The sequence below is a fragment of the Microcaecilia unicolor genome, chromosome 2 (assembly GCF_901765095.1).
Source record: "Microcaecilia unicolor chromosome 2, aMicUni1.1, whole genome shotgun sequence".
NCBI classification, from domain to species: domain Eukaryota; kingdom Metazoa; phylum Chordata; class Amphibia; order Gymnophiona; family Siphonopidae; genus Microcaecilia; species Microcaecilia unicolor.
In genome coordinates, this window is record NC_044032.1 from 11,041,567 (window position 1) to 11,062,104 (window position 20,538).

General features: G+C 45.0%; 1 protein-coding gene across 4 annotated transcripts in view; it reads left to right on the plus strand.

Moving 5' to 3' along the window:
* Positions 1 to 20,538, plus strand: part of LOC115461812 (sialic acid-binding Ig-like lectin 15) — a 79,370-nt gene that overhangs the window by 15,304 nt on the left and 43,528 nt on the right. For all 4 annotated transcript variants that reach the window (XM_030191856.1, XM_030191857.1, XM_030191859.1 and 1 more), the window contains exon 2: positions 17,336 to 17,752. In XM_030191856.1, the coding sequence (XP_030047716.1) occupies positions 17,336 to 17,752 (417 nt within the window). The remainder of the gene's footprint in view (positions 1 to 17,335; positions 17,753 to 20,538) is intronic.

Below are 20,538 nucleotides of genomic sequence, written 5' to 3' on the forward strand. Positions count from 1 at the left end.
TCGTAAGGTCCTCCTGTAATTTTTCACAATCCTCCCGCGATTTAATGACTTTGAATAACTTTGTGTCATCAGCAAATTTAATTACCTCACTAGTTACTCCCATAACTAGGTCATTTACAAATATGTTAAAAAGCAGCGGTCCCAGCACAGAGCTCTGGGGAACCCCACTTACTACCCTTCTCCATTGAGAATATTGACCATTTAACCCTAGTCTCTGTTTTCTATCTTTTAACCAGCTTTTAATCCACAATAGAACGCTACCTCCTATCCTATGACTCTCCAATTTCCTCTGGAGTCTTTCATGAGGTATTTTGTCAAACGCCTTCTGAAAATCCAGATACATATCATAAATTCATACATATGTTTTGCCTCCACAAACTGTCCCGCTCCCTCCCCCAACAATGGCTAGAGAGCAGAACTAGGACATTTCCCATGGAACTTACCATATAAAAAACATTTCTGATTCTAGTGTAACCTCAATAAACACTACCAAAAAAAAAAAAAAGAAGTCATTCAGGACTTAGAACAAATCTACCATGCCAACGCTAACAACAATCCCACTTAGGAAAAGGCAGCCCCATAAATATTGCAGTGGATCCTAGAGCATCAATACCCCTATTGGGAAAACTGACAAGTCAGATTACTACAGATTGTTGAAAAGAAAATCTATGCTAACAGAATACCTGGCCTCGGTCACACACAACACCAGATCCTACATAATAAAAAGCACCTCCAATATTCTGAAGCTGACTCTGTGGCACTGTGGCAGTGTAGGGTTCATAAGTCTGTAGTTCAGCGTTTCATTGGCTCTCACTGTCCCCGCCCTCACGTCGAGGAAATGGAATGCTGCATAGTTGCCAAGCAAACAAACGTGACGTCACAGGAACGAAGAACCAATCAGACAGAACGGAACATGGAAGAGGGAAGTGGAGTGGATTGAATCTCTAACAAACAATCATATACAGGGAGGTAGAACATCAGTGGAGGCAAATGCACAGAACGGAAGGGAAGACAAACATTTAATTACTTTGTCACTCACACACATACACACACACACACACACACACAGACATCACACACACATATACAGGGAGGTATGAACATCAGTGGAGACAAGTGCACGGAACGGAAGGGAAGACAAACATTTAATCACTTTGTCACTTACACACATAGACATCACACACACATACACACACACACACACACACACACACACACACACTCAATCACTCTGTGTATCTCTCAGTGGAGGCAAGTGCACAGAACGGAAGGGAAGACAAACATTTAATCACTTTGTCACTCACACACATACACAGACATCACACACACACACAGACATCACACACACACACACACTCAGTCACTCTGTGTATCTCTCAGTGGAGGCAAGTGCACAGAACGGAAGACAAACATTTAATCACTTTGTCACTCTCTCTCTCTCACACACACACACACACACACACACTCAATCACTCTGTGTATCTCTCAGTGGAGGCAAGTGCACAGAACGGAAGGGAAGACAAACATTTAATCACTTTGTCACTCACACACATCACACATACACACACACAGACACACACACACACACACAGACATCACACACACATATACAGGGAGGTATGAACATCAGTGGAGACAAGTGCACGGAACGGAAGGGAAGACAAACATTTAATTACTTTGTCACTCACACACATACACACACACACACACACACACAGACATCACACACACATATACAGGGAGGTATGAACATCAGTGGAGACAAGTGCACGGAACGGAAGGGAAGACAAACATTTAATCACTTTGTCACTTACACACATAGACATCACACACACACACACACACACACACACACACACACACACACACACACACACACACACACACACACACACACACACACACACACACACACACACACACACACACACACACACACACACACACACACACACACACACACACACACACACACACACACACACACACACACACACACACACACACACACACACACACACACACACACACACACACACACACACACAGTCACTCTGTGTATCTCTCAGTGGAGGCAAGTACACAGAACAGAAGGGTGGAGGAGTGGCCTAGTGGTTAGGGTGGTGGACTTTGGTCCTGAGGAACTGAGTTCAATTCCCAGCACAGGCAGCTCCTTGTGACTCTGGGCAAGTCACTTAACCCTCCATAGCCTGCCACATTGAGTGGGAAAAGTGTGGGGTATAAATGTAACAAAAAAAAAAAAAAAGACAAACATTTAATCACTTTGTCACTCACACACATCACACTCAATCACTCTGTGTATCTCTCTCTTACACTGTCTGTAAAACACATTGTCACTCTCAGTCTCTCATATGAGCAACTGTATGTTGCATTCTCATGAGTAAGGAGCTCTTCTGATGTGATTTTTAAACTGATCCAAGGGCCTGGACAAGGAAAACTTTTACCACATTGTAACGCAGTTTACACAAAAAATATTGTATATAAAGAAATCTTACACAGGTGGTGGAAACGAAAACAGTAACGGAATTCAAACATGCGTGGGATAAGCTTAAAGGAATCCTGTGCAGAAGGAATGGATCCTCAGGAGCTTAGTCGAGATCGGGAGGCAGGGCTGGTGGTTGGGAGGCAGGGATAGTGCTGGGCAGACTTATACGGTCTGTGCCCTGAAAAGGACAGGTACAAATCAAAGTAGGGTATACACAAAAAGTAGCACATATGAGTTTATCTTGTTGGGCAGACTGGATGGACCATGCAGGTTGTTTTCTGCCGTCATCTACTATGTTACTATGTTACTATGTAAACAACAGTTATATTCAGAATACAACCATGGAAACATTAATGGCAGGAACTCATTACATTGCTAGCACCCGTTTCATTGCGTTAAGAAACGGGCCTTTTTTTACTAGTATAGAATAAATGACCACAAACCGAAAATAGAAATACATAGACAGAAATTAAATTGATGTTTCAAGAATCTGGACACTCCATGATGTGCAGCACCAGAGAAACTGAAAAATCTGCATTTTCTCCCATACTGTGCAAAATATAAAGATAGCAGATATGAAGCCCAATGTTGGCAGGATGGGGAGATGGGAGAAAGGGAGGTGCATCAGTCCCCAGGCCAGAGAGGACCCCAAGTCTGCCTAAAGCTGAAGAAGATGCAGCCTGACACTGGCTCTGGCAGATATACATTCCGAAAGCTGACCTATTCCAATTACGATATAGAAAATACAATTCTTTTTCTACCTTTGTGGTCTGACCATCCCATTTTTCTAATTAAGTTAGTTCTGGGCCCTGGTTTCTGCTTTCCTCTGACTTCTCTTTTTTTTTTTTTAAATTTCCAATAACATAACATATACAAGAAATCTTGTTTCAGAAAATCAGACAGAAAAATTCAATGGATTTACATCATCCCTTAGATACATTAATTAAGAAAACATTAATGTCTTTTTATATCACAAAAAAGGGGGGGGGGCATTACTAAAGCATATGGGGAATACTTCAGTTTGAACCAATTGCTAGAGCGTGGACTTTTATACCTTTCTTGAATCAATGAACACTCTTAACTGTTCTGGCTGGAAAAATATATATTTTAACCCTTCATATTTCACTACACATTTACTTGGATAGTTCAAAAAGAAAGAGGCTCCAAGCTCTTGGGTCTCTTTTCTCATACTCAAAAACTTTTTCCTAATCTCTTGTGTTTGTTTTGTAACGTCCTGAAATATACGTATTGTTTTACCATAGAATAAGTCATTCATTTTCCGAAAATACAATCTTTTTATAGCTTCAACATCTTGCTGAAATATGAACTGCACCATTAAAGTCATTCTTTCTGAATGTTCTGATAATGTCACTTCCAGCAATTCGGATAGATTTAAAGTTGTTCTTCCCACCTCATTTATAGGTTTACCAGTTGTAGACACACCTTCAGGAAAACTTGTATTCCTTATCTAATATATTTTGTTAACTGGAGGCAAAGACTCTGAAGAATATTTCAATATTTCAATTAGATATTTTTTGAAGGCATCCAGAGCTGATATCCCTGTCTCTCTTGGAAAATTTAGTATTTGCAGGTTTAATCTTCGATTGTAGTTTTCGATTTGGTCAATTTTTCTAGATATAATAATTTTGTCTTTTATCATTTCTGAGGAAAGATCTTGTAACTTTTTTACATCTTGATTAGTCTTTGTTATTTGAGTAGTAAACTCTGTTTTTATACCAGTCAGAGATTCAGAAAAAGTGTTCATTGTACTTACTAACGATGAAAGTTCCTTAGAAGATTTTTCCACACTCACAGCCAGTTGTTGGAGAACAACCCATATGTTCTCCAATGATACCGTCCCAGGAGCAGAATCTAATTGCTTCCAATCCATGCTTAGGCCCGCAGGCCCTTGCAAACCATCTGGCTTAGCCATTCCAGCAACCTCAATATGGGGCTCAATAGCGGCAACCTCTTCGGTCCCGGAAGAACCTCTCTGGAGTTGGCGTCCTTCTGGGTGAGGCGGAGGTTCAAGCGCCGGAGGAGAAAGCGTGACTTCAAGGCCCAAGCCCTCCAGAGTTTCCCCTATCTGGTGGACAGCGGGCTCACTCACGGCGTGTAGGAGAGGAGTTTGCGAGGTGAACTGATCGATCAACAGCTGACGTGGGACGTGGGGATGAGGTCCGGGGTGTTGAGGTTACATTCCGGACCTTGCCCTTCCGTTTAGTATGTGGCATAATTCAGAGGAATTCGTTTTACAGCGCGTCGATCCCAGAGGAGTTCAGAGCTCGCTCACCTGCGTGCCGCCATCTTGGAATGCCCCCCCCCCTCTGTCTTCTCTTAACTCCTTTTTCACAGTCTCCCATCTTGTTCATTTGCCATTGTCCTCCTGTCCTCATTTCGCGTTGATCTCTTCCTTTCAGTTTTCTTCCGTATATTTTTCAGCTTCTCCACCTAGAGTTCACTCCTCTTCCATACCAACCAGTCCTCAATCTTTCTCTTGCTACTGCATTTACCTGCAGCTTCCAATTTCTGTCCCTCACTCCCGCTCTCCCATTCCCCACCACTCACTTTTTCCTCAGTCTCAGTAATTCCTCCTTCTCTCTCCTCCTTCCCAAATCCACTTTCACCTCTCTTTCCTTCTCTGTCCCAATATTTGTGACCTGGACTGACCACTGTTGGAAGCAGGATGTTGGGCTAGACGAACCATTGATCTGCCCCAGTACGGCTACTCTTATGTTCCCTGGTTCCAGGATCCTCCTCAATTCTTCCTTCCTGGGTCTAGGATCCCACCTCTCTCTCTATCCAGGGGCAGATGCAGCAGTCCCAGAGATGTGAAGTTACCCAGTTCAAAGCTAGAAATTTTGGGATAGTCCTGGATTTCTGACCATCCCATCCTGGTGCATTATGGGACTTACAAGGCTGATTTCAATGAACAGGATCATTAGGGGCGTAGCCAGACTCCCAATTTTGGGTGGACCTGGAACCAAGTTGGGTGGGCAGAAGAACCCCACTCTATAGGTGATCTGGTCTCTCCCTCTCCTGCCCACCTGCAGGGGATCTGGTCTCTCAACCCCCCAACCCCAGCTCCCCAGCAGCCAATCTGGTCTCTCAACCTCCTACCCCCACAGCAGGGGATCTTGTGTCTCAACTTCACCCCCCCCCCACCCACCCACACACACACACACACACACACACACACACACAACTTTTAAAGAGCAGATCTTTGCCAGCATGATACACAAGGACAGTGTTACATGGTTAGCCTAAGACATGATATACAACACTCTTCTATCAAGGGGTTACATGGCTAAAATAAGACATATTATACAACACTCTTTCCTAGAGATAGGGTTGAATGTTGTTGACTGTTGATCTCTGGGTCCTGCTGCTCTGACTAGAAACCAATTCACAATCCTCCTCTGTATGTCTGTTTGGACTTCTGTAAGATCAGGTCCTCCAACTGTGTTTCCATCCTTCTAATAGCACTCCAAGGAAAAACCATCTCTCTTTACAAAAAGAAGGAAGGATCAGTCCCAACTTCCTCAGGCTCACCTACTGGGAGGTCTTTCTTTAGTTCCCCCTGTACAGTTACGGTGTATCCTCACTCTTTACATAAAAATAGTCTTTGGTCCTCTGAAGTCCTGGGGCAAGCAGGGGGACTTCCCCCTCCTCACCCTGGGTTTTCTCAGCCCACAACATTCAAAGTTCACTCTCTATATGCAAATGACATGCAGATCTCTCTCTCCAAGGGACAGGATTACATGGTGTTGATTGTTGCGCTCTATGTCCTGCTGCTTTGACCAGGAAGCAGTTCCCAATCCTCCTCTGTGTGTGTTTTTATGCTCCTACATGTCACGGTTTTACAGTGACTCAAACTCCAAAGATCCAGATTCCCCACACAGAGTAGGGGAACAGCCCGTCGCGAAGGACACAGCGCTCAGCCTTCTGCCCCCTCCCCCCCCCCCCCGATAACGTCAGACGCCAATGAGGAGTCTTAAGCAGCCTCTGCCCCAGTCTCGTCATTCTCTCCTTCCACTAGCAACATTCCATGTAGAAGGCTGCGCAGGCTTCTGTTTCTGTGAGTCTGACGTCCGTGCAGGATGTCAGACTCACAGAAGCAGAAGCCCGCGCGGCCACATTGGTGATCTGCAAGGGCCAACTTCTACATGGAATGTTGCTAGTGGAATAGCAACATTCCATGTAGAATCTCAAATAGTAGCAACAGTGGAGGAGTGGCCTAGTGGTTAGGGTGGTGGACTTTGGTCCTGGGGAACTGAGGAACTGAGTTTGATTCCCACTTCAGGCACAGGCAGCTCCTTGTGACTCTGGGCAAGTCACTTAACCCTCCATTGCCCCATGTAAGCCGCATTGAGCCTGCCATGAGTGGGAAAGCGTGAGGTACAAATGTAACAAAAATAAAATAGATACTATTGGAGATTCTACATGGAATGTTGCTACTATTGGAGATTCTACATGGAATGTTGCTATTCCACTAGCAACATTCCATGTAGAAGGCTGCGCAGGCTTCTGATTCTGTGAGTCTGACGTCCTGCAGCATTCCATGTAGAAGGCTGCGCAGGCTTCTGTTTCTGTGACGTCAGACTCACAGAAGCAGAAGCCTGCGCGGCCACATTGGTGATCTGCAAGGGCCAACTTCTACATGGAATGTTGCTAGTGGAATAGCAACATTCCATGTAGAATCTCAAATAGTAGCAACAGTGGAGGAGTGGCCTAGTGGTTAGGGTGGCAGACTTTGGTCCTGAGGAACTTTCGATTCCCACAGGCAGCTCCTTGTGACTCTGGGCAAGTCACTTAACCCTCCATTGCCCCACGTAAGCCGTATTGAGCCTGCCATGAGTGGGAAAGTGCGGGGTGCAAATGTAACAAAAATAAAATTGATACTATTGGAGATTCTACATGGAATGTTGCTATTCCACTAGCAACATTCCATGTAGAAGGCTGCGCAGGCTTCTGTTTCTGTGAGTCTGACGTCCTGCACGTACGTGCAGGACGTCAGACTCACAGAAGCAGAAGCCTGCGCGGCCACATTGGTGATCTGCAAGGGCCGACTTCTACATGGAATGTTGCTAGTGGAATAGCAACATTCCATGTAGAATCTCAAATAGTAGCAACAGTGGAGGAGTGGCCTAGTGGTTAGGGTGGTGGACTTTGGTCCTGGGGAACTGAGGAACTGAGTTTGATTCCCACTTCAGGCACAGGCAGCTCCTTGTGACTCTGGGCAAGTCACTTAACCCTCCATTGCCCCATCTAAGCTGCATTGAGCCTGCCATGAGTGGGAAAGTGCAGAGTACAAATGTAACAAAAATAAAATTGATACTATTGGAGATTCTACATGGAATGTTGCTATTCCACTAGCAACATTCCATGTAGAAGGCTGCGCAGGCTTCTGTTTCTGTGAGGCTGACGTCCTGCACGTACGTGCAGGACGTCAGACTCACAGAAGCAGAAGCCTGCGCAGCCACATTGGTGATCTGCAAGGGCCGACTTCTAAATGGAATGTTGCTAGTGGGTCTCTGGGCAAGTCACTTAACCCTCCATTGCCCCATGTAAGCCGCATTGAGCCTGCCATGAGTGGGAAAGTGCGGGGTGCAAATGTAACAAAAATAAAATAAAAAATTTCAGTGGTGATCCTGCAAGTCCTCATTTCTCCCAGCCTGGATTCTTCCCCTTTCTGTACAATGGCCCCTTCAGTTATTGCCAGTGGAGAGGCTGTGCCAGAACCTCTGATGTAAATTTGATTTCCTCTTAGCTGTGGGATATTCCGTGTCCTCTCTCTGTGCACTGTGGCTTCATTTTTGGCTCTCTGCCCAGCGAGTTTCTTGAAGGTACCACAAGCCAGCCCCTGAATTACAGCAAAGGTCTCTGTAGGAAGAACTTTTAACTCTGACTTAAAGTTTCAACATTTTTCCTTCGTCAAATCTTTTCCTGAGACCCAGGGCCGATGCCTGGAGGACCTGCCTCAAAGGCCTGTGCAGCATTAAATCTCATGGATTAGCTCTCACCACTGTTCCCTGCAGTGTTTTTTCTCTCAGTTCAAAGTGAATACAAAGACACCAGTTCTGACCTGGTTCTGCAATCTGCCACAAATGCAAGCAACCCACGTCAAAGGGCACACACTTGATCTTATCTCACACAAACTTTCAACAGACCAGAACCTAATAATAACAGATATTAAATGGACAGAAACACCCTTGACTGATCACTACAAACTAAATTTATCCCTACACTGGCGGAAGAAGGGATTACACCAAATACAAGAACACACATCCTACAGCACAAGAGGTCAAGTAGACACGAAAACATTCTGGCAACAGATATACAACAATGAATGGACAGCACAAATGAATGGACAGACTCCATCTATTAGCTCGTGGAATGGGATAAAAGATGCAAATGCATACTAGATGAAATAGCACCCTTACGAACAAGAACCTCACGAAAGCATAACTCGATACCATGGTTCAACGATGAACTGAAAAAGCTAAAAACACAATCCAGGAAACTCGAATGAGCATGGAGAAAAACAAAAGACGAACACAACACTTGGAAACAATCACAAAGAAAATACAAATATGCAATAACACAGACCAAAAGATCATACTATAAAACTAAAATAGGGACAGATTACAAAGGCACGAAGAAATTATACCAACTCGTGAACAAACTCCTAGACACCAACTTGGTCACTACATCGAATACAGACATCCCATCTGCAGACAAACGTGCTAAGTATTTCAATGAAAAAATTGCAAACCTATGCAACACGCTACCTCAGGACAACACTGACATCGAAATCTTCATAATGAGTTGGACCCAACCACTGGAGAACTGACCGAACCTGGTTAAAATTTGCCCTCCTTACCGTCGATGCAGTTGCACAGGCGATCAGCAGGTTCTTCAACACTCACTGCAAACTAGATACCTGTCCCAACTACCTAATGAAATCCGCCCCTGACCGCTTCATAGCAGACCTCACATCCCACCTAAATTACATGCTTCAGCAAGGTCTCTTCCCTAAGGAAAATGGCAATATCCTACTCACTCCGATACCAAAAGACACCAAGAAAAAAGCAAATGAAATCACTAACTACCGTCCAGTAGCATCCATTCCGTTGTCAGTCAAACTAATGGAAAGCATGGTAGCCAAACAACTTACAGATTATATAAACAAATTCTCAATATTACACGAATCACAGTCAGGTTTTCGCTAGGGTTACCATACGTCCGGATTTACCCGGACATGTCCTCTTTTTGAGGACATGTCCAGGCGTCCGGATGGATTTGGCCAGCCTGCCTGTTTGTCCGGATTTCTGGACAAACGGGCTGGCTGGCGGGCGTGGGACTCCTCTCCCCTACTCTACTATCCCTGGTAGTCTAGAGGTACCTCTTCGTCTTTGGGGAAGGAAAGAGCCCCCTCTTTCCTGCCTGGAGCGCTGCTGCTAGCTGCCCTGCATACTGTGAGTCCGGCTCTCGGCGTTTCAAAATGGCCGCCGAGAGTTGAAGCAGCCTCGCAAGACTTCAACTCTCGGCGGCCATTTTGAAACGCCGATAGCTGGACTCACAGGATGCAGGGCAGCTAGCAGCAGCACTCCGGGCAGGAAAGAGGGGGCTCTTTCCTGCCCCGAAGAGGTACCTCTAGACCACCGGGGATAATAGAGTAAGGGGAGGGGAGGTGAATGGGGGGAATGGAGATGACGGGGGAGGGAAGGTGATGGGGGAAGGAGGGGTGATCGGGGGAGGGGAATATGCATCAGGGGTGGGGCGAGTGCATGAAAGGGGCGGGGCAGGGGATGTGAAAGGGGCGGGGCAAGTGTCCTCTTTTTATGAGGACAAAAAATGGTAACCCTAGTTTTCGCCCCCTCCACAGCACAGAAACAGTACTACTCACTCTCCTAGCCAAATTCAAGCAGGAGATAACAATAGGCAACAATATCCTCCTCCTCCTCCAATTCGACATGTCTAGTGCATTCAACATGGTAAACCACAATATATTAATAAGATTACTAGATAAGTTCAGGATTGGTGGAAACATACTTAGCTGGATCAAGGGTTTCCTAACCACAAGAACATATAAAGTAAAATCAAACTCAAACATATCATCACCATGGAAAGCAGACCGGAGTACCACAAGGATCACCGCTATCACGGATCCTCTTCAACCTAATGATGACCCCACTAGCCAAGTCATTATCCAAACAAGGCCTTAACCCCTTCATCTATGCAGACGATATCACAATATTCATTCCTTACAAATCTAAACTGACAGAAATCACCAACAAAATCAAGATCAGCTTGAACATCATGGACTCATGGGCAAACGCATTTCAACTAAAACTAAACAAAGAAAAAACACATTGTCTCATCCTCTCATCCCCACACAGTGCAGATAACCCCACAATTATCAACACCCCAGATTACATCCTCCCTATCTCATACAACCTGAAAATCCTCGGCGTCACAATGGACTGCAACGTAACACTAGAGAGCCAAGTGACATCCAAAACAAAGAAAATGTTCCACTCAATGTGGAAACTCAAACACGTGAAACAATTCTTCCCGAGGTGAACATTTCGCAATCTGATACAATCAATGGTACTAAGCCATGTAGACTACTGCAATGGAATTTATGCGGGATGCAAAGAACAAACCTTAAAGAAACTTCAGACCGCTCAAAACACGGCAGCAAGACTTATCTTTGGAAAAACGTGATTTGAAAGAGCAAAACCCCTCCGCGAAAAACTACACTGGCTCCCAATCAAAGAACGCATTGCTTTCAAAATCTGCACTCTGGTTCACAAATTATCTACGGTGAAGCTCCGTAGACTTGATCGACCTACCAACTAGAAACACATCCGAATCAGCACGAATATACCTAAATCTGCACTACCCAAGCTGCAAAGGACTCAAATACAAATCAACTTATGCATTCAGTTTGTCCTACATATGCACACAACTGTGGAACGCATTACCAAAAGCCTTGAAAACTACGAACGACCACCTAAACTTCCGGAAAACACTGAAAACGAACCTGTTTAAAAAGGCAGACCCTACCGATCCTACATAAATGCCTGATCTCTGCAACACAACAAAACTAAAGAACGTAATGGACATAACACAACTCTTCCGTTGTACGATTCCCTAATGTGGCTGGGCCACATGAACTTTACCTTATCACAACATCACTTTGTATTTGTTCACACCGGAGCCTGCAAACGCCTCTCCGGTACTACGTAAGCCACATTGAGCCTACAAATAGGTGGGAAAATGTGGGATATAAATGCAACAAACAAATAAATCTGACATTGCCTTGCATAAAAAAGGTACATACAATTTTTCTTTTTCCTGCTTTCCTAATTACATGCATTCTTGTTACCTTCTTATTTCACTTCTTACCAAGGTAATCAATAGAAATAAAACAAAATAAAACATGGAAAAGAAAATAAGATGATACCTTTTTTATTGGACATAACTTAATACATTTCTTGATTAGCTTTCGAAGGTTGCCCTTCTTCCTCAGATCGGAAATAAGCAAATGTGCTAGCTGACAGTGTATATAAGTGAAAACATTCAAGCATTACTATGACAGTAAAATAGATACTATTGGAGATTCTACATAGAATGTTGCTACTATTGGACATTCTACATGGAATGTTGCTACTATTTGAGGTTCTGTTGCTACTATTGGACATTCTACATGGAATGTTGCTATTCCACTAGCAACATTCCTGCGCAGGCTTCTGTTTCTGTGAGTCTGACGTCCTGCACGTACGTGCAGGACGTCAGACTCACAGAAGCAGAAGCCTGCGCGGCCACATTGCTGATCTACAAGGGCCGACTTCTACATGGAATGTTGCTAGTGGAATAGCAACATTCCATGTAGAATCTATAGAAATCAAACAAAATAAAACATGGAAAAGAAAATAAGATGATACCTTTTTTATTGGACATAACTTAATACATTTCTTGATTAGCTTTTGAAGGTTGCCCTTCTTCGTCAGATCGGAAATAAACAAATGTGGTAGATGACAGTATATATGAGTGAAACATCAAAGCATTTCAGTGACAGTCTAACAGGATGGGGGTGGATAGGTGACAGGAGGGTGACAAACAGAGCAATACTTCATACCAAGAAAGAAGTTTAGGGTCCAGTTATATCCGCACAATGATGTTTCTTTCTCCATTGCTTCAGGCTGCTCCTATGTTTCCTCTGACCTCTGCTTCAAACTCCTCTCAGCCCCTTTCAAAGTTAATTATCACTTAGCTGATGGACAAACCCTTGCATCACCCTGCCTCAGAGGAAAAAGGGAAGTTAGAGGCGATGCAGTGCCTTTTGCTGAAAATTCCTTCCCTTTGGTTTACTTGTACAGTAAGGTTCAATCACATCTACTATAATAAAACTCACCCTCAACGTTCTGACGACAACGTTCTGAAGTCACTCAATCACTCACTGAAGGGTTCATGGATTCATGGTGGTGAAGCCAGAACACTGACCATGTCTCTCTGCCCCGCCCTCGCATGACGGACCAATCAGAAAAAACACCCTCAACATTCTGAAACACAAAGGACCATCACAACACCGTTCCCAGGCAACACTAGGCAACGTAAGACGGACCAATCAGAGGAAACTACGTGACAATAAGGGAGGAGCATTCCCCAGCAGAATGGCTCATTATCTGTGCAGCACGGAGAGCACAGAACCACCGCTGGAACGAGAGAAGAATATTCCTGCTGTGGGTATGTGCAAAAATAGACCGGGGGGGGGGGGGGGGGGGGGGAATTTTCAAATGCCTAATGCCAGTACTGAAGAGTGCCAGAGGGCCTATAGCACAGACTATGTTTGGGATCGCTTGACATGGAGTCAGAGGAGCCGGAAAACAACGTGCCCGTCACCATCTGGGACGTGGGCGAACAGGACAAGCTGCGGCCCAGCTGGAAGGATTACCCGCGACCCAGCCAGCAGCAAACAGCGACCAAGGACAGCACAGCACATCCCCCAACCCCCAAGCAAAAAACAAAACAAAACAAAAAAAGACACACATCAACAACCTGCACACACACCGCACCCTCACACACTCACACTCACACACACACACACAAAATAACTGTGTCACACATACACACACACACACACACACACACACACACACACACACAAAAAGCCACATGCTAGCGCCCATTTCATTGGTTTCGGAAACGGGCCTTTTTTACTAGTAGTAAATGAAGTGAAATAGCCGCCTCTCTGCCTGTAGATAATTAACCCTTTGATCAGCACACAACCAGCACACACCATCAGTTACTGAACCTGAAACACTGACCTGGCTCCCAGAGTTTCATTCCTAGAGCACCATCCATGGACTCAGAGCTTCACATTGTGCAGAGGGTTCCTCCTCCTCCTCCTCCTGTCCCACCTGAAGCTCTCTAATTGGTAGGATCAGAGCCCCAGTGACACACCCTATCCCGCTGCCTATAGACAACAGTGCTGAGGAAAGGCTGAAGCGTCTAGGGCTCTTCAGCTGGGAGAAGAGACGGCTGAGGGGAGATATGATAGAGGTCTATAAAATAATGAGTGGAGTGAAAAGGGGTAGACGTGAAGCATCTGTTTACTCTTTCCAAAAATACTAGGGGGCATTCAATAAAGCTACAAAGTAGTAAATTTAATACGAACCGGAGAAAATGTTTCTTCACTCAACGTGTAATTAAACTCTGGAATTCGTTGACAGAGAATGTGGTAATGGCATTTAGCTTAGCGGGGTTTAAAAAGGGTCTGGACGGCTTCCTAAAGGAATTATTAAACTGACTTGGGAAAATCCACTGCTTATTTCTGGGATAAGCATCATAAAATGTATTGAGCTTTTCTGGGATCTTGCCAGGTATTTGTGACCTGGATTGGCCACTGTTGGATACAGGATACTGGACTTGATGGACCTTTGGTCTCTCCCAGTGTGGCAATACTTATGTACTTATGTAATTCAACTTCTGTGGCAGCAGATCACTGCACCAGCTCAAAATTCTTCCCAGAGTCATTCACTTTGTGCATTCAGTTAATTTACTTGGTTCTTTTTGGAGGGAAAATGGACCTTGTTGATCAGTACCGGGAAGGGAGGAGATAGGAGGGGAGGAGGTGCAAATAGAGAGAGGATCTCTAAGGAAGAACATTGAGAAAGGATTTCAGGGAGGGGAGGAGAGAGACAGGGAAGGAAGGGAGATCAGGGAAGAGAGAGGGGATTCTGGGTCAGAAAAAGGAGAAATAATCCTCATATATGTGCTACGTTTTTTTGTGTACACCTTACCTTGATTTGTATCTGCCATTGTCAGGGCACAGACCGTAGAAGTCTGCCCAGCACTAGCCACGCCCCCCAACCACCAGCCCCGCCTCCCCCCACCGGCTCTGCCACCCAATCTTGGCTAAGCTTCTGAGGATCCCTTCCTTCTGAACCCATAGCATCTCCAATCTCTTCACTCACTCTCACCACACAACTGCTCCCAAGCTCCCTCACTCTTTCCTGAGGACTCCCCACCCATCCCTTCACTCTCAACACCCCCATCTCTATCTCCTCACATTCTTTCACAGATCCCTGCTCCAATCCCCTCACTCTCTCCCACAGCTTTCCCCCTTCCAATCTCCTCACACTCTGCCACTGATCCCTTCCAATCCCCTCCCTCTCCAGACTTCCAGTTCTCACATTTCAAAGGCTCCCACAGCGCCGGCCCCCACAGCTAGTGATGAAGCAGAGGGATAGGAGAAGGTGTAGGGGCTGCTGGGCTGAGAGAAGTGGGGATTTCATGTGGGGGGGGGGCTTGGAGGGGGCAGAGCTTATTGCTGATTGGGGGCTGACGTTGCTGGGAGTGGGAGAAGGATGGCTGGAACTGGAAAATTATGTTTTGGGTCACTGAATGGACTCCATCAAAAAAGCTACTAAAATGTATTTTTCAGGGTGCAAATGCACCAATCAACCTCAAGAAAGCATCTAATTGCTCCAGTCAGTTCAAAACTCTGCTGCCCGTCTCGTCTTCCGTCAGGGTCGCTTTACTCATACTACCCCTCTCCTCAAGACCCTTCACTGGCTCCCTATCCGTTTTCACATCCTGTTCAAACTTCTTCTACTCACTCTGCTGCTCCCCAGTATCTCTCCACACTCGTCCTTCCCTACACCCCTTCCCGTGCACTCCGCTCCATGGATAAATCCTTCTTATCTGTTCCCTTCTCCACTACTGCCAACTCCAGACTTCGCGCCTTCTGTCTCGCTGCACCCTACGCCTGGAATAAACTTCCTGAGCCCCTACGTCTTGCCCCATCCTTGGCCACCTTTAAATCTAGACTGAAAGCCCACCTCTTTAACATTGCTTTTGACTCGTAAACACTTGTAACCATTCGCCTCCACCTACCCTCCTCTCCTCCTTCCTGTACACATTAATTGATTTGATTTGCTTACTTTATTTTTTGTCTATTAGATTGTAAGCTCTTTGAGCAGGGACTGTCTTTCTTCTATGTTTGTGCAGCGCTGCGTACGCCTTGTAGCGCTATAGAAATGCTAAATAGTAGTAGTAGTAGTAATAAAATTAACCCCCTAAAACTCCCTACGTACATCTTTGTGTCTCTGGGAAGGGCCTAATAAATGGGCTGGTGTTAGCAATTGCCCTGAGCCCCCAAACCATAGGGGGCACCAAACCTGCTTCAAGTTAAAGGAGGCACAGGCTGAAGGCCAACTTTTGGCCATCTCCCCAGTTTCTGCCCTGGGCCCCTGAATGTCCAACACCAGCCCTTGGTCGCACGCCCTGAGGCATTTCAGAGAATATTCAGGCAGTTATCAGAGACCCCATATCTTTTTTCTGTGTGCCTGGGAAGAGACTGGTGGAGAAAATGAGTTACAGCTACAGACAGAAATCTGGGGTCACCCCTCAGCCACATCTAATCGCAGGACTGTGTACATGGAAGTGTTGGGAAATATATCCTGAGGCACATCTGTATGAGGTTCAGGGCTTTTTTTGAGGGGGGTACTTGGGGGTACTGAGTATCGGTACCTTTTCTATTGTCTGCTAAAATTGACCCATGGACCCCAAGTTTTAATGAAAGAGCTCAGGCTCTACACACCAATTCTGCCGTGTCATAGATTCTGTGATTGGTTGCAGGGGGCCTGGCTATTGTGGGATGGGTCCCTTAGTGATCACCCCACCCCTGAAGGGTGGCCCTAGCATTTGAGTACCAGCATCTTTTTTGCTAGTAAAAACGTACTGATGAGGTTGGATTTGTGACAGGTAGGTGGGCATATCCTGGAGACGGGCAGCAGAGTTTTGAACCGACTGGAGAGGGGAGAGGTGACTAAGTGGGAGGCCAGCAAGAAGCAGATTGCAGTAGTCTAAACGAGAGGTGACAAGGGTGTGGATGAGGGTTTTGGTAGAGTGCTCAGAAAGAAAGGGGCGGATTTTTACCCAGTTTTCAGGCCGCTCTCATGTCCCTGCAAGACTGTGATAGTGAATCCTGGAAATGAAGTTCTTCCAGCTTGCCTGTTGTCGTGTAGGTGCAGTTCACATTCAGTTACACACGTCCCGCTCTGTACAGTATTTGTAAGGAGAAGCAATGTCATGGGAATCACTGTGGCATGAGGAGGAAGAGGGAATGGATTGACTTTTTAAAGGGAAAGACTTGAGGCTTTGGTCCCTTGACTGTCAGTAATAATATCGGAGTTCATAGGAATTCTGGTCTTTTAGCTGGATTACATGCAGATGCTGGGCAGTTATTGTACAAGGGGATATTACAGTAATTCACTTTTTTATTCCATCTCATTATGAATCTCATGTCTCTTACAGGAATGTCACTGAGCAGTGAGGCTACCCCAGACTTCTACACGAATATGTCACTGCATGAGCAGGGAATAAAAGGGGAATCAGCGATGCTACCCTGCACCTTCTCAAATAGACATCCATCCTATAATGAGACGATTGTGGTGATCTGGAGGACAGATTTACAATTTAAAGGACCGTTGATCTTCCAGTGCTCCATCACGAACAGCTCCTCTGGAGACCACAGCTCTGATAACTGTACAAAATCGGACAGCGAGACTCATCGCTACCGACTGGCGGGGGATCCTCGGCAGCACAATCTCTCCTTGCAGATCCTGAATGTGACATATGAAGACAAGAAGAGGTACTACTGTCGGGTTAACCTCACTAATATAACTGGGGAAGCCTGGACAGACAAAACAGGAACCGATTTCACCGTAGTAGGTAAGAGACTTCTGGCAAGACCACACCCGTATTTCAAAGGTGGAAAGAGGTTACGTAATTCCTTTTATATGTTGTAATTACAGCTTTTGGGTCAGGGGCACAGTGGATCATTGCCCGAAAGATCTGAATGTTATGGTCATAACATAGAAAAAACAATTTAGTCATCTGGGGGGGGGGGGGGGGGTACTTAAGAAGAGGGTGCTGGGGTTCTTTCAGCAGACATTTAACCAAAGTAACTAATCTCAGGTAGTGGCAGGTTTAAGATCTACTGGACTTGGATGGACAGTTCATTTATTCTTCAAGGATTTTATTTATTTGGGATGTTGCTCACACTTTTTTTCAGTAGTAGCTCAGGATTTCCCTGTCCCTGGAGGGCTCACAATCTAAATTTGTACCTGAGGCAATGGAGGCCCCTTTTATAAACATGCCGTACCGCAGTAGCGTCAGCTCGTGGATTTCTCGTACGCCAAGGACCCCCCCCCCCCTTTTTTTTTACTGCAATGGGTAAAAGGACTTTAAAAAAATGGAAATGGCTGCCACATGACCATTTCCAGGGGGGCCCTTTCGCCTCCTATCTAGCAGCCGATAAGGGCTCATGTGTTAACCTGACAGTAACCGGGCAGCGCATATGGCTGCCTGATTACTGTTGGGTAAGCCCCCAGTTTTAAAAAAATTAAAAATATTTTTTTAAGTGGCAGCCTGGCAGTAGCGCCAAAAGTGATGCGTGGCAAAGCAGCGATATGGGTCCTAAGTGAGTTACCCAAGACCACAAGGAGCAGCGGTGGGATTTGAACCTGGTGCTGTAACCACCAGGCCATTCCTCCACTCCAGAAGGGGCAGCAAAAGTTCACAGTTCTCAGATGTTAGAGTCCGGCTTTGCCATAAACCTTCTCTCAAGTCTTCGGAGTCTGTTGGTTGAGAGTAATAATGGTTAAAAAAATCATTCAAAAGTCCCTCATAACCATTGCCCATCACAGAGGTCAAGGGTCACAAACAGTTTCTGTTTGTCACAGGTTAAATTCATTACAGAAAAAATGCCAGTTAACGGGCTATGGGACCTGGGAAGGGACTGAGCAGGATGTCTTCAGCGCTCCAGGCTCCAGAATCAGTGCAACACAGATGTGTAGAAACCACAGAATAGGGATTAAACAATGGGGCTGCCAACGGGTCCTGATTTTTGTGAGGGAGATTTTAGTACATGCCCCCCCCAACCACGCCCACTCTGCATTGGCTCCGCCCACTCTGGCTTATGTCATCTTGAATTTCTTTTGATGTAGGCATAGGAAACAAACAAAAAAAATAAAGATTTTAAATGCTCCCAGGTTTCAACCCAACTGTCAAGCGCTGCGTATGATTGGTAGCACTATAGAAATGATTTATACTAGTAGTAGTAGTAATTCATGTTTAATATGGGGTTTGCGCAGCGCTAGAAATTAATCAAGGAACCTATTGCTTTCAAGATTTGTACCTTTGTTCATAGAATAATACATAGTCTAGCCCCGAGCTATATGTCTGAACTAATCGACTGACCAATTAGAAACACAATTGAATCAGCCAGAACATACTTAACTCTTCACTTCCCAAGTTGTAAAAGCCTGAAGTATAAATCAATATGCGCGTCGTTTCCCTTACATATGCGCACAGCTCTGGAATTCTCTACCAAAATGCCTGAAATCTACGAATAATCATCTAGAATTCTGAAAAAAAACTAAAAACTCACCTGTTCAAGAAGGCATGCCCCACAGTATCTGGCATAAACACCGAATAATGAAATATGGCATTTTAATCAGGAAATGGACAGTTTTGAACCCCGAAACATGATCACACCCTAACATTTTGTCTGAATCACCCCAACCTATTTACCAATACTTCTTTACTGTACTTGTCACTGTAATGGTACTCCTACACTGTATTTGTTCACACCGGAGTCTGTAACCACCTCTCCGGAACTATGTAAGCCACTTTGAGCCTACTAATAAGTGGGAAAAAGTGGGGTACAAATGTAACAAATAAATAAATAGAAACTCTGATTCTCATAACATAATGTCTGTTTTAGAGGACATTTACCTTCAGCAAAAAAAAAATAAAAAAATCTATGCACAAATATAACAGTGCTAGGGTGTCCCTATAACCAGCCCCTCCAAATGACACACTGATTACACTTTCTAACAAATTACTACTCTACCTATGAAAAAGTCATTCCCTTATTATGCTTCCTCTGTGTACATCTGTATAGGGAAGGGAAGGGAAATGGGACTTGATATACCGCCTTTCTGAGGTTTTTGCAACTACATTCAAAGCGGTTTACATATATTCAGGTACTTCTTTTGTACCTGGGCAATGGAGGGTTAAGTGACTTGCCCAGCGTCACAAGGAGCTGCAGTGGGAATTGAACTCAGTTCCCCAGGATCAAAGTCCACTGCACTAACCACTAGGCTACTCCTCCACTCATTCCACCAATAAGAGCCAACCTCATCAGTGATGTCACAATAGCTTGATTGCCCAATACTTGGCTCACTTCTGATATTGTGATGTCATAAGGGAAAGGGAAATGGGACTTGATATACCGCCTTTCTGAGGTTTTTGCAACTACATTCAAAGCGGTTTACATATATTCAGGTACTTATTTTGTACCTGGGGCAATGGAAGGTTAAGTGACTTGCCCAGAGTCACAAGGAGCTGCAGTGGGAATCGAACTCAGTTCCCCAGGATCAAAGTCCACGGCACTAACCACTAGGCGTATACTGCACAAGCCAGCAATGTTTGAAAATATAAGTGAGATAAAG